Here is a 15,749-nt window from a genome sequence, read left to right on the forward strand (position 1 = left end):
AATCTTTGAGGATGAGCTAATAAGTGGAGAAAACCAGACAGCATTACCAGCAATGGACACTCATGCCTATGCAAAAACAGTGTCTCCGTATAGATAAATGTGAACACATTTACATTTACAACATTCAAATACTTATATGCTTACATCCACTTTCTTACAACCTTGTAGTCCCAGCTAGCTTTAAACAGAGCATACTTGTGTCATGCTCCTCTGTTGCAGCTGCGTGAACCATATCCATCATCTGCCATGACTGCCTACATAAAGTGCATACCTGTGATTGACCTCTGGTGTCCATAAGTGGGCTCCAAGTAGTGTTTGCCATGACTGCATTACTTTGCTTAGTTACTCTGTTAATATAGCCATAGCTTTTCTGTATAATTGCTATAAAAGCTTATAATATGGTATGGTGTGCACTTTTTTTCTTTGTTCACTCCACCACAACAAAAAAAAACATAAACATTGCCATTTACAATGCCAATAGCTTATTTTAGCAGATGTTTTAAGCCAGTTTATTTTACCAACACATAAATTTAAAAAGTGTCATTTACAATACCAATCGCTCAAACTTTCCTAATGCGAAAAGTTAAAAGTATGAGCATTGTAAATCACAAAACAAAAAAATAAAATGTCATTTAGAAAACCAATAGCTCAAACTTTCCTACTGCGAGACCTATTGGCAACGCCAGTGCTTGTTTCCATTTACTGATGTATTTTATGATTACATGTTTTTGCATACAGCCAACTTTTTTCAAGACTGCCTCTCAGAAAATGACCTTGATGAAATGAACATTGAAATAATGCGCAACAAGCTGTACAAGGTACGTTGCTTTCTTTATCACGGGTAATTGCCATATTTTTACAAAAACATACATTTTTCGCAAATCATAAGTTACATATTGTGCATGATGGGGACTTATTGCACTGTGAGGTTGATTCCAAAACTTAAGATTGAAATTCATAATGCAAAAATGTTTGCTGTGGCTTGAGCTGAAATGACTATATGTAACACAGGTAAAAGATAAGAAGGCTGTAATCCAGTGGGCTTCTTCTGGGTGTGAATGGGTTGAGGGATCCTATGCCGAACCAGGCCAGATAGCACAGCTTGAGAGACGAGCACACCAGTGGCCTAGCTAGTGTGTCATGAGCCCCCGTGTACAGGTGGAAAAGGCCTCCCTGGCTGCTGTTTGAATGATAAAAGAAAGCAATAAACAAGATTCAGTGGGCCCCTCTGGACCCTGGTGCCACTGCACCTGCAGCACCAATGGAAGCTACATCCCTGCAGCACACATTTTTTTATAGGAACAGCCATAATTATCTGCTGTGAAAAAAAGTGATCTAAATCTCTACAAATATACAAAAGGATGAAATATAAGAAACTGTAGTAGCCATGGTTAGGCTATTAACCTGACAATGACCAGAAGTATTAGGGCTTTATTACGAATCTGGCAGTCCAAGGTCTGCCAGACTGGCTGGCCGGCAGTGGTGGCGGCTTTCGGACTGCCTCATTACAATCAGTAAACAAGCATTTACAATGCAATGGTTTCGCCTTTGGAAAAGTTTGAGCTATTGGCATTGTAAATGACAACATTTTTATTTATGTGTTGGTTTTGAAAATAGATAAATACCTTGGAGATGCCCAATACGGGTATCTCACAGGGAAAAAAGCCAGGACGGGATCCCAAGGCAAGCGCCGAGATGCCTACGGGTAATCGAGCGCTATATAAGAACGCATAATAATAATAATAATAATTTACAATGCCAATAGCTTAATCTCTTGCAAATACGAGACCTACTGCATTTGCACCCACACAGAGCAACACACAGAGCCACATGCACCCACACAGATAGAACCACACACACACACAGAACCACAGACACACACACACACACACAGACAGAACCACAGACACACACACAGACAGAACCAGACACACACACAGACAGAACCACAGACACACACACAGACAGAACCACACACACACAGACAGAACCACACACACACACACACACAGACAGGGGGCCGAAGTGCAAATGGCTCAAAGGCCTGAGAAACACCTGGCCCCCAGGGAGACCGATTATTGCAAACAATCACCCCTCCCCAGCCCAGCCTCAGCTTGATTGCTTGGCAGGGTAGGGGTGAAGGAGAGGCCACAGCTGACAATCGCTGTCCGGCCGCACAGCGAGGCTGCTTTCATTTTCTCAGTCTGTGTCCGTGCACTCTGTGGGACGTTTTTTTTCCTCCCCTTTCCTAGTCCACTCTCTGTGGACTGGGACAGGGGAGAAAAAAAACGGCCCACAGAGGGCACTGAGGCACCGGCCCTTCGGCCCATTCCCGAATGCCCGCCTTGCCAATCCGCCCCTGTATGCCGGGTCTGGCGGCTCAGTGGACGAAGGCGTCCGCTGCAGGGACCAGTGATCAACCTCATGGTATCAGTTTTTTTTGTTGCTCTAGCCCCACCCCCTCCCCCAATGACCCCACCCCCACCGGTGCGGCCCTCGGACACAAACCACACTGTAAATTTAGGGCCCCAAGAGAAAGTTTGTGAGTACCTGTGACTTATATCATTCCACAGCAGACATCAGTGAACTTAGTGTCTCTTTATTTCAGCACTCCTTTGGAGTACATGTTTTCTTCTTGCTCCCCTCCCCATGTGCTGCTTCCCCCTCACATCTCTGCCCCTATCGCACTCTGTGTTGCTTCCCCCATCTCAATCATTCCTCCTCCTACCCATCGCCTTTTTTTGTGACCTGCCCCCACAACTCCTACGCAGTGCTAAATTCATAAAAAGGTAAATGGCAGGTTCCTTCTCAGCTTGCACCACCCAATGCCCCTGCCTGCCAGTTTTGTCAATGAGCGTACTAACGCAAGTACTATCACACTCTTACATGTGACAATTCAGACTATTTCAGGCACTCCAAAGATATAACAACGGCTTAGGTGGCAGGTATTAGTACTTTTTAGTACATTAAAATTATAAAACAAATGCTGTTGTGCTAATTTCCAAAATTAGACAGACCATGTGTTGGACTGTCATAAGTGCCGGTGTTGGTAATTAAGTGCTGGCACTGAGCAGCGGAAAGCACCGGCTGAAATTAATCACTGCTCCAAAGTTGCACACATAACACTCCCTGCTCCCCATTGCTCTCATTGATCAGCAGCGTTGACTTGATCCCCTATTCCCCTGCTACTCTATTACTCCCCAATCCTTCGCTATTCTATTTTTTTCGTTTAAGGAGGACGCACCACCTGCAATTTATTTTGTGGTCACCCCGCCACAAGATTATGCCCCACTTTTATTTTTTTATTTACTGCTCCAAGATGAGCATCTACCATCTTGGAAAGGTGAATAAACAAAAATACCTGCTACAGTTTCTTGACAAATACATGAGCAAAACACCCCTCTCATCGTATACGTTCACCGATATACAGGATGTTTTGGATCGTTGGTCTTCAGCCGATTTGTCTGTCTCTCATTTTGACTGCTTTGTCGCTCTGAAGTACTTTCCCCCTTGCCGGTCTGCCTGACACCATCTGCATTCCTTACCCCTTATACCATTCCCCGTCTACCTTCCATGCCCCATTAGACGTGTGTCTTGGCTATGCGTTAATATCTCTTGGTATTGTGTAATCACTGTTTTTCTCCTATGTTTATTCTTGGCTCCTGTAACAGATGTAATTTTGTAACCTGTAACTCGCTGATCCTCATGTAAAGCGTTCTGATACCTCCGTGTCTAGTCAGTGCTATATAAAACTCTGAAAATAAATAAAGAAAATGTTATCATGCTGGAGGCAGTTTTTTTTGTTGCCTTTGTCAATGCCGTTCAGTATCACCACAACCATTTCTTTGCCTTTTTACTGATGCTCTTCAACATCAGCAAAAAGCACTGGCAAAACCAAAACATCAGCTAACTCCTTTCAAAAGAAAAGACATATAGCCTTTTCCAATGCAAGATTGAAGTTGACAGGTCTAGAATCCTAGTATTTTTATTCTATTCGGTTTCTCAGATGTTCCATCTCAAAGTCACAACTATTAATTACCTCACACACAGAGATTAAAATGTATGATGTTTTTGCTGGTAGACCACAGAGCTACTTGCAACTGCGTGCCAAAAACATTAACTACTGAAAATAACCCGTGGCCACTACCATATTTGGCTCATATGCTGCAGGCCATAAAACGCTGCGAACGTCCTCAATCATCTTTGAACACCCCTGAATCCAAACTCATTATAGGCTCACCCGGCACTGCACTTTCTCAGCTACACTGTGTGCATTCTAACCATGGTCATCTGTTCTTCAGGGAGGGACAGCGGAGAGGTGCTTCTCTGAAATGGGGTTTGGGAAATTTGTAACGGGAGTGAAACTGCACATATATTATCGGTCTAGTGGGAGGGAAAATTATGAAAACGGCAGAACTGAATGTTGGGGACCTGTGCTGGATGGTCACCGTTACCACCAGAGCCTATGGTACTCCAGAACCTACACGCTGTTTGATACCAGGGGTGTTGTGAACCTCTGCGCTTTAGCAGCTTGGTCAATAGACCTCTTATCTGCAACTTGGCAGAAACAGCTCATAATTAATGTTTGAAGAAAGAAAGTTGGGTTGATACCAAAGGCAAAGAAGGGTGGATGAGTGGTTGCATGAGAGGGTGAAAGGATGGATGGATGAGTGGGTGAAAGGATGGTTGGGTAGAAGGATGATTGAGTAGAAGGAGGGGTGAGAAGAAGGATGGATGGGTATAGGGTGGATGGGTGAAAGATGGTAGAGTAAATGGAAATCTGAAATAGTGACTGGATGGAACAGTGGATGGAAGGTTAGCAGTGTAATGAATATATATGTGAGGATGGATAAATAGGTGGGTGAAAGGATGATGAGAACATGGAAATCTGAGAGGATGGATGGATTGAATGAATGGATAAAAGGATCAACTGATGGATGAAAGACTCTCAATGGATGGGTAAGTCAGATTATGGATATGTGGGTGGATGGATACATACATGCATAGATGACAGATGTGTGAACAGATGGATGGTTGGATAGAATGGCCAATAGATGGATGGAATGATGAAAGACTGATGGATGAAAGAATGAATAGATGAAATAATGCAAAGGTGAAACGGTGGATATCAGCGGGTAGGTGGAAGGCTGAAAGGATGAATAGATAGTTGCTTCGATGGAAGAGATAAGGAAGCTCTTCTAGGGAGGTTCAGGCTCACTTGCTTGGTACCATCAGTGCTTTGGTTCAAAGTGGGGGTACTTTAATTTTCTGGCTACTCCCTTGCTTGACACTTTTATCGCACCCCACATAAAGAAATGATGAGCAGAATTTAGTAATCACCAGCAGTTTCTTTACTGTCACACGGGCACTTCATTGCACCTGCAGGGCTACCCTTAGAAGTATGGCAAGAAGCCCAACCCGAGAATCAGAAGCCGAGGGGTTTAGCTTCTTATTTTTTGTGCTCTCCAGGTCAACTGTCAATTTCGAATCCCTGTGCTAACAGAACCCTCGGGGTATAACCACTAAGGTTTTTGGGCCACTCTTCGGGATCTGTGGTTACTCGTCAGAGCAGCACACTTTTCTTCACAGTACATCTGTCAGAAACTTCAGTCTAGTACTTCGGTTTGTTTTTCACACCTGTTTTAATGTATTCGAATACAACAACATACAATGAAAGAAACATATTTCAAAAACAATTGTGTGGTTTAAAATGTTAGTGGCGCTTTATCATTGTTATCAGATATCTAGGAGGCTCAAATTCAAAAGTTTTTAAGTGCAGTATACCAAGCTGACTCCTTAAATAAACTGCAGAATTGTGGTAATGTTTATAAATAATTTACAAAATACCGACCAACTAATGCCTTTCCAACAAACTATTACATCATCTGGGCCTTCACCGGCTTGAGTCATTGGGTGGGTTTCAAACGCTCAGTGTTATTTTCTGTCACCTGAACTCCTCGTTTTATTTATTTTTAAAGATTAGCACCACACCGTGGCCTCTTGTGTGAAGAACCGTGTCGTCGCGTCTTCCGTGACAAACTGATTTTGCTATATGCCCCTAATCACTAACTCTTGTGAAGTTAGTCAAGTCCCCCCCACCCCCACCCCCACCGCCCAATAAAAAAAAGAACTTTCATTGTTGTTCCAACAACTGCCCATACAGATTAATCGTACCCTCATCGAAAATGATACACACGGCTACCTTTCGGGGGGAGGGGGGGGGGGGGGGGTTGAGGGGGGAGGAATCAACAGCAACGTAAACGTAAATAACGACTCACTGAAAATAATTAGGTGTAGCCTGTGCTCCTACTGCAGCGACTGATTCCAAGTCGTGCATTGAGCCTGTCGTGACCTCTAATTAAACGAAAAAAATAAAGGCCTCACCTGCTGACGTCCCAACACGGCTCACACTTAAGGCCGCGCTGCTCCACAAGGTGAAGGAGACCCACCGGCTCCGGTTACTGGTGCCTTCCGGCAGCGGGTGAACACGCCTCGGCTTTGTTACACTGGGAGTCCATCATGCCCTGACCTGACGTGACCCCGCCACGCCTACAGCTGACAGACACACGGGTGACGAAGAGTGGGAAGAGATTAAGCTCTGCTGCCATTGGTCGAGCGCGTTCCAGGCGCGCGGGGAATCCCGCATTGTAAAAACGTTTCCCGCCGATAGGTCACTGATCTTTCCTCACAGACTTACGTCAGGTAACGACACAGGGCTCGAATAATTATGCAGGACGACTGTTAATACGGCGCTGCATGGGATGGGGGGGATGATTGGAGAGAGGGGATGTTGAAAATGGCCAATCTCAAACAGATATAATCAGCAGGTGCTATGCATCCCAAAGGTTGCGTAAATGCTGATCGGTGTCAGATTTTCAGGAATAAAACTTCCCTTCAGATGTAAAAGTACATTTACTGCATATGGAAATCAGACCCCCCCTTTACAGGTGATAATGTTGGAAAGCCCAGTTTCTTCATTCTGAGAGGGTTACTTTTGTTCTAGATGGCTCACCATGTAGGCAAGATACAGTCATGGTGTCCCCGGCCGCGCTGTGATTGGCTGACGTCACGGGGGTGTCCCGGGCCGGCAGCCAATCACAGCGCGGCCCGGGAATGACGTCACGGGGTGTCCCGGGCCGGCAGCCAATCGCAGCGCGGCCCGGGACAAAGGGGCGGGGCTTAAAAAAAGCACCAGAAACGCCCCCGAATCGCGTTTTCGGGAGAAAGCGCGATTGACAGCCTCTGTCTCCCAATGGCTAGCCTCCATTTATGGAGCTAGCCAATGAGAGGCAGAGGCGGGTCATCGATCATATATAGAACTCAATAGGTTTTTTAGCGAATGCTCACTACGTGAGCATTTGCAGGCAAAACCTAAAAAGGAAGGGGTTTGGCCCTGGGGGTTAGAGGGTAGGTAGGGCCATGAACTGTAGCAATAGAGAAAATGTTTTACCTAAGCCTCTAATTATTTCTGCACATTATTTGTGTGAAACGAGATAAACAGAACCTTGTAGGTTTATCCTGGCAATTACTCATGCCTTTTATTTATTCAATTTAAATAAAGTTTTTGATCGTGAATTTTGCAAAGAAAGAAAACATTATCAACTAGACAGTGTGCCAAATCACTATAATGCAACGTGAACAAAAACATGAATTATACAGTAGAAACACAAACATAAATTATACAGTATACAAATAACCACGTGTTGAACAACTGAATACATTTACAAACAGAATTGATTGCAATGAAAAACCATTGATATATAAATGATTGAATAACCCTATTCAGTTCATTTAAGGGTGAATAGATCCAACCCCAATAGTTTAATGTCTCTAGTTGGGTAAGGAATTAAATGCCTTTGTAGGAATAAATGCCGTTGCCTACGCGTTTCGAATCCTGGTATTTCAATTACAGGACTCTCTTCAGGGCGGGATTAATCATTTCCATGGGAAACTTCATATTGCCAAAGTTAGCACTGTCCTACTAAATGTCGTAATAGCTGTGGGCACCCTTCTTATCGAGTTCTGGCTGGGTGATGTATCTTTTCTTAATCACCAATACATAACGTTCAAATAATGACTTCACAGGGCGTGTGCGTTTCTTGCGGGAACTACAATGAATGTCCCAGCTGGGAGAGACGCCATGAGAATGTCCGGTTTCGTCAGTAGAAGTACGCAATAAAATAAACAAACCGGAGGGCAGCGGTGACATTCATTGTAGTTCCCGCAAGAAACGCACACGCCCTGTGAAGTCAATATTTGAACGTTATGTATTGGTGATTAACAAAAGATACATCACCCAGCCAGAACTCGATAAGAAGGGTGCCCACAGCTTTTACCACATTAAGTAGGACAGCGCTAATTTTGGCAATATGAAGTTTCCCATGGAAAAGATTAATCCCGCCCTGAAGAGAATCCTTTAATTGAAATACCAGAACTCGAAACGCGTCGGGCATCAGCATTTATTCCTACAAAGGCATTTAATTCCTTAGGCAACGGCATTTATTCCTACAAAGGCATTTAATTCCTTACCCAACTAGAGACATTAAACTATTGGGGTTGTATCTATTCACCCTTGAATGAACTGAATAGGGTTATTCAATCATTTATATATCAATGGTTTTTCATTGCAATCAATTCTGTTTGTAAATGTATTCAGTTGTTCAACACGTGGTTATTTGTATAATGTATAATTTATGTTTGTGTTTATACTGTATAATTCATGTTTTTGTTCACGTTGCATTATAGTGATTTGGCACACTGTCTAGTTGATAATGTTTTCTTTCTTTGCAAAATTCACGATCAAAAACTTTATTTAAATTGAATAAATAAAAGGATTGAGTAATTGCCAGGATAAACCTACAAGGTTCTGTTTATCTTGTTTCACACAAATAATGTGCAGAAATAGTTAGAGGCTTAGGTAAAAAAAATTCTCTATTGCTACATATGCCTCATTACAATCAGGGCAGTCAGGCCATCCTGGGGCCACTGCACCGCCAGGTTCAGACATCCCTGGCTGTGGCTCTGTGGTCATGAGGGTGCAATATGCTTGGGGGACTGCTGTGGCTCTGCCAAGCACATTACAAGTTTCTTCGGCACCACACTTTTCATTTAACGACCGCCATGAAAAGTGTGGCAGTGAAGAAACAAAGGGGGCCCTGTGCCTCCCGCCTTGTGGATGCGCAAAGGAGGGAACACCAAGTGCCCCCCTGTGTGCATGCACACCAATACCTGCAAGACAGGGACTGCAGCAGCCCAAGCCGTGCAAGTACTGCCTTTGACGTTCCCATTGCGCCTTGGAAATGCAAAAGAACAGCCAGCCAGACAGGAGAAAACTCATAATCTGGCGGGCGGTTTGTCCATGAGTTTGGCTGGTGCAAGAGGGGGCTGTCTTGCACCACCAAACTCATAATGAAGCTCTATGTCTTTTATATATATTCTCTATATTCATGCGGACCAAGAAACAGTCCTTTTCTGCATGGTTAAATAAAGTTAGATTTACCACCTGCTGCGGTTTGGTGATGAAAGAGAGGGATTCAGGAGGGGGTCTGGGGCATGGCAGGCAGGTCCTTGTGCACCAGGGGATCATTGCAAGCTCTCCCATATTGTTGCAAGGAGTCAGCTGGTTGTCCAGTTGTACCTCACCCCATCGCCACTGCCCCATGCTGTCTGCAGTTTGAGTGTGTGTGTGGCATAGTACAGGGAAAAATGGCCTAGGCAGCTCATAGTCCAGTGAAGCGGTATCCTTTTGGTGGATAGCCCAAGATTTTTATTTTGGTCCATCGGCCAGTAGTTCAGTAGCATATACTATAGCTGTTAGCTCTATATAAAGATAGGAGAAACAATGAAATCTATTTATTTAATCAATAATGCATTTTGTTAAGCACAAAACATTAAGGGCCTCATTACGATGGAGATCAGACGAGCGTCCGACCACCATCGTTTTGGGCACTGCACCGTCCGACAATGAGTCCGCGGTCCTAACAGCCCAATGATGATGCAAATGCCAAGGGGGGCAGTCGTAAAATGCTGTTTACCATTGCAGCTTGAGCAGCAGCCCAGGAAAGGGGCTGCTGCACAAGCCACATTGGTAAAGAGCGTTTTTCAAACATCCATGCACCATGTGCCAGGCACCATGTGGGGCCTGGCACACGGTGCATAGCTGTTAATAGGGGCACCACAGGTGCCCCAGGGCCACATGGTCAAGGCCCACGGAAGATGGGGGCCCTGCTAGAGGCCCCCAAAGTCGCTTTTCAACAGCCTTTCCATGGCACTCAGACCGCCCTGAAATGGCTGTTGGAAAGGTACATCGTAATCCCTTCGGCAGTGCCTGAACAGGCACCACCTTCATTGTATGGATTACAAACTGACCAACACCCGGACGGGCTACTTGAGCCTGTTGGAAGCGTTGGTCAGTCCCTCCGACTGCTGCAATCTACCAGACTACATCATAATGCAGTGGTCAGACCGCTATGCTGGATGTCAGTGGGACCGATGGCCTGCCGGTGGCGATCCCATCGACATCATAATCAGGCCCTTATTTATTTATACTGCCCAATGTTATATATTCAGCATATCTTTGTACAATTTTCCTACAATATATAAAAATTGACAACAGGGGTGGAAGCACACTGCTTCACCTCTTAGGCAAGGTTCACCCCTGGCATTCGGGTAAATGCAGTCTCTTGTAGTTCGCTTTGTTGAAACATTTTCGTTGGCGCAGATGGTGCTGATCTCTAGACACGTGTTTCTGGCTTGTTAACCGTCATCAGTAGAGATTAAAGGCTTACAATTTGGGGGTTTCTGAGTAGGCTGCCAAACATCATATCAGGTCAGGTATCTCTCACTGGTGCGCAAGTGCTTCACCCACGAGCTCGTCAGCTCCATGACTCACGGGAGTACTTTTAAACAGACAACAGGGGTGGGAGCACACCGCTTCACCTCTCAGGCAAGGTTCGCCCCTGGCATTCTGGTAAATGCAGTCTCTTGTAGCTCGCTTTGTTGAAATATTTTAGAGTGTTTCTCCACAGGTGCCCCAGGGCCTCATGGCCAAGGCCCATGGAAGATGAGGGCCCTGCTAGAGGCCCCCAAAGTTGCTTTCTGACAGCCTTTCCATGGTGGTCAGATCGCCCTGGATTGGCTGTTGGAAAGGGACATTGTAATCTCTCTAGCATTGCTTTCGCAGGCACCACCTTCATTGTAGGGATTACAAACCGACCGACGCCCCCAACGGGCTCCTTGAGCCTGTTGGAAGCGTTGGTCAGTCCCTCCGACTGCTGCAATCTACCCGACTACATCATAATGCAGTGGTCAGACCGCTATGCTGGATGTCAATGTGACCGATGGCCTGCCGGTGGCGATCCCACTGACATCATAATCAGGCCCTTATTTATTTATACTGCCCACAGTTATATATTCAGCATATCTTTGAACAATTTTCCTACAATATATAAAAATTGATATCTTGTATTTTTTAGGCTTACCTGGAAGCATTTTATAACTTCTGCAAATCACAAGGAGGGACTACAGAGGACATAATGTGCCCAATCCTCAAGGTAAGTTTCAATTTACCTTTTTGCATCACTTAATTGACATTGGGTCGTAAAAATGTATGTTCATGACCAAATTTACCTTTTTTTAGGCCTGCCAGGATTTCTCAACGGGATTCCTGGCAGACATGAACCTATTTGTGGGGGGATGGAAATCTTCACAAAGTTTGAAGATCTCTGCCACCATGAACCCCACTTAAGGAATGAAAGGTGGCCATTCCAAAGTGTATGCTGGCTTGAAAGTGTGGGAATGTTTTGGGCATTCCCAAACAACTCCCACTTTCCTTTCCACCCTGTATAAGGTTGTACATTTACTCTAGCACAGGGGCTGGCATAACTCACCTTCCAAGGTAGGGAGTGGAACGTACCACCGCAGATTTGGTGGGGGTGTAGCAAAAGGGCGTTTACTATGGAGAAAAATTGTGTTGAAGTGTGCATTTGCACGGAGGATCCTATACCCCAAGTGCAGACGTCTCTGCTATGGAGAACTCTGCACAGCTGGAATAGGGTCCCATAGGTAAAAAAGGCATTGGCAAAGCCAATAGGGCTCGCTTTTGAGGACTATTGGCTTTGTCGATACTTTTTAACCATTATTCATAGCATCCTTTTTCTTTGTAGCGTGTCTAAATAAGAAAAACAAGCCTAAGGCATGGCCAGCTGTGTCTGTTTTGGAGGAACCACATGAAACATGCAGACGCTAACAAAAGGGGGCAAATTAGCACTCATTTGTGGGGACAAATACTTATTACACCTCAACAATGAATACCATTGTTATAATTTATTCCAATATTTGTGCTTTTATGGCTCAGATTATTCATGCAGAATAAAGCTTTTCTGACTGATTGTCTGACTGCCTCAAGAAACCTTGATCCAGAGCAAGAGAGAGAAAAACAAAAAAGGTTGAAAGAAAGAGGAAGAAGAGAAAGAGGGAAAAAACAGTGACAGGGGGAGAAAGCAGGGATTAAAAAGAACCGGCAAAAGTGAGATACAGAGGCAGGGAGTGTCTGGTGGTGGTTCAAGGAAGCATCATGTGGAATAAAACTATTCAGCCTTGGTATTCACCTCCCTGACCTTCAATGGTGCCAGCCACAGGCAAAACTTGGACCCTGGCACGTATTCTTTTACTAATTAAGCACTGTAACACAGTACAACATCTTTTAAAGGGCCCGAAGAATAAGCATGAATAAGTAAAGGCTGTGATGAGGCTCAAGGTAAGACTCATCCAAACTAACACTGTGGGCCTGAGCCATATAGTAGCAAAGAGATTCATTGCTGCAGAGACAAGGCCTTAACTGACACTGGGACATGGACCAATGTCAAGAGACAGAGAGGGTTATTTATGAAAGCAGGGGGTGCTGGGGAAAATTCCAGAAAATATGGGGATTGTGGAAGAATTACTGTGGGTTAAATGAAATTGAAGGGTAAGACAATACATATGTAAATCAGGGGGACGTGAAATTTTAATGAAGAGGGAAGAGGTTGGGAAACTGAACATCTGTAGCGGGATGTGTCTCCTGGCCGGAATGGGGAAATTCACCACTCAATATTTACTCTGTCCAGAGATCTAAAAATAATGCCCTTTTGACTCCTGAGCGGCATAAACAATACACCATGGCTCACCCTGAATTGTGTGGCTGGGCTTGCCTGGTGGGCCAGTCTGCCTCGATCTCTGAGGTGCTTTGGTGGAATCTTAGCCTCGCTAGAGGTGGGTTTGCCTTACACTCAGGGTGTCGCATGCTGTGAAGTTTGGGTCTTTACATTAGACCACTGTAAAAGAAAGAGTTGGGATGAGGACTTGGTGTGGTAGAGGCAGGAGTCGGATGTTGAGAGCATATGGGTGATCCAGGGATAGGATGGCATGGAAAGGAAGAAGGTGTAGAGAACATTGAATGCTTTGAAGGCTGTCAAGGGAGAAGGACATCATTGCATGAGAGAAATGATTGCATGAGTTGGTTGGTGCATAAAGAGGACGGCGGTAATTGGTTGACACAGGGTTAGTCTGCTGAATTAGCATAATGTTTGTGCATGCACACACAATGAGGGTCATCTCACTGGTCTTCTTGGGCTTCTGTCTCCTACAAACAGTTTGAAGCAGACCGACGTGCTTTCATCATCACCATTAACTCTTTCGGCACTGAGCTGAGTAAAGAAGAGCGCGAGAAGCTGTATCCCACTTGTGGCTCTCTCTACCCTGAGGGTCTGCAGCTGCTTGCCAACGCAGAGGACTATGAGCAAGTGAAATCGGCAGCATCCTACTTTGCAGTATGTAAAACCTATACCTACGCTTATGTGTGCATATAACCCCTTGACAGAACAAAAATAGGCATTTCAATGTATCATCCAACACGCAATGGAGTAAGGTATCTAATAAAACACATATAAGGGAATGCAGTTAGAACACGCCTTTACAGACGCAGTAGGAGGATATGGGCAAGCATGTACAATTACACAATTTCGGTGTAATTTTACGTCAGTAAATCAGTTGTGCAAATAAATGTACATTTTGTACATAGAAGACAGAAGATTATAATCATCTAGGTAGGCATTTGAACACCTAAGATCAGCTTGTGCAAAAATCACTGTGACTCGACCTTAGGCCACCCTTCGATAGAAATACTCTTAACTCTTAAAAAAGGCAAAAGGTTTTGTTTCACTGTAAGAAGCCGTAGCTCCATGCAGACCTGCCAGCCTTTTAGCCTTTTAAATCACATAACTTGGGAAATGTAGCTTATGGACTATTAAATTGCCCAATAGTGTTTAAATGGAGTGATGGAATGATAGAAAGTATTCTTGCTGCTTATTTTACCAATAGGTTTCATCCTGCATGGTGGCGTCTTGCACCCAAAACGTTGCTCATGACCTAGGTTGAGAATACTGATGCACAGCGCATAAGAGTTCCTACTACAAGAAGCATGAGATATGCAAGGCAAGCCTTGGGCATACAGATAATAATTTTAAAAAAAATCTTCGATAATTCCTTCACTTAGGACAGCCTTATCGCCTTCAGTCCTATAAAGCAACATCCCACATAATGACATACTTACTTCTCCAGCATGAAATCCCTTCTAGGTCATAATAAATGCCCTCTCCCATACTGGATCACGTCCATCGGGTCTAAAATCCGGAAACATAATCGCTTTGCTAAAAAACAAAATCTGTACCCTGATGATTTTGCAAACTACAGTCCCTTCACTCACCTCCTGTGCAAATTCCTTCACAATGTTACAACACTGCAGCTTCAAAAATATTCTGATCAGCACAACTTATTGCAAGAGTACCAATGCAGCACAGAGTCCACAACACTGCAAGTCGCTAATAATGACATATGAATCACAGACTATGGTCATCCTTTCCTCCTGTCCTTCTCAACCTTCCAGTGACATTCACACTATTGACCACCAAATATTATTCAACACTCTTGATTGCTTCTTTTTTTACAAACAAGCACAAAATGGCCACTACCATAGATTTCTCAAAATACCCATTCCCAGTCAAATGCAAAGTTCCTTAATACACCATCCTTTCCTCCATGATATCCAGGGCCTCATTACCTCTACGTCCCTCGTCCTCGACCCAGTCATCACTCATGAGGTATTCCACAAGACAGGGAACAAAACAGGAAACGGTTTTTAGGCTCCACCCACCCTCCTGCCAGGTGCTATAATATACCTCACCACTAGAAGCACAACCTGTTTTGTTTCCTGTCGGTCGATACTGATGGGAGACGCTTGGGTGAGTGCTGGGCACTTACCTGCTATGCTTGTCCTGTGGGTTCCCCCTTCGCCGGGCTCTGGGGGTGCTCATGGACCGTCGTTGATTTTGGGAGCCGGGCTGCAGGGCCTCCTGAACTTGCCCTGGATGCGGGGGACCTAGGTTGCGGGGCTTCTCGGGTCCCCCGGTTTTCTTCCTGAAAGTGTGTTGACCTCTCTTTCCAGCGCGGGCTGTGGATCGGGAGGTTCCTGGTTCCTTCCTGGATTTCAGCGCAGTTTCATCTGGGCTCCTGTTGCGCTGGTCTCCTTCTTGGCGGGTTTCTAGGATTTCTTAACCGTCGTCGCTTTGTTTTCCGGATGCAGCGGGACCGGACGCTTCGCTTTCGTGAGCTCCTCTGCTCATTTTCGCATGTTCGGGCACCTGGTTGGGCTCCAGCGTGCTCGTCTTCCTCCCTGGTTAGTCGTCAGGGCCGCTTTACGTCCCCGGGGTTTG

The 15,749-nt window shown here is 44.9% G+C and overlaps 1 protein-coding gene across 1 annotated transcript in view; it reads left to right on the top strand.

Moving 5' to 3' along the window:
- LOC147668420 (V-type proton ATPase subunit d 2) overlaps positions 1–15,749 on the top strand; it is a 118,982-nt gene that overhangs the window by 91,787 nt on the left and 11,446 nt on the right. Inside the window, exons 4-6 of the mRNA XM_086948558.1 lie at positions 739–818; positions 11,475–11,552; positions 13,632–13,808. Of these exons, the coding sequence (XP_086804684.1) occupies positions 739–818; positions 11,475–11,552; positions 13,632–13,808 (335 nt within the window). The remainder of the gene's footprint in view (positions 1–738; positions 819–11,474; positions 11,553–13,631; positions 13,809–15,749) is intronic.

Source organism: Lissotriton vulgaris, unplaced genomic scaffold (genome assembly GCF_964263255.1).
Source record: "Lissotriton vulgaris unplaced genomic scaffold, aLisVul1.2 SCAFFOLD_1540, whole genome shotgun sequence".
In the NCBI taxonomy this organism is placed as follows: Eukaryota; Metazoa; Chordata; class Amphibia; order Caudata; family Salamandridae; genus Lissotriton; species Lissotriton vulgaris.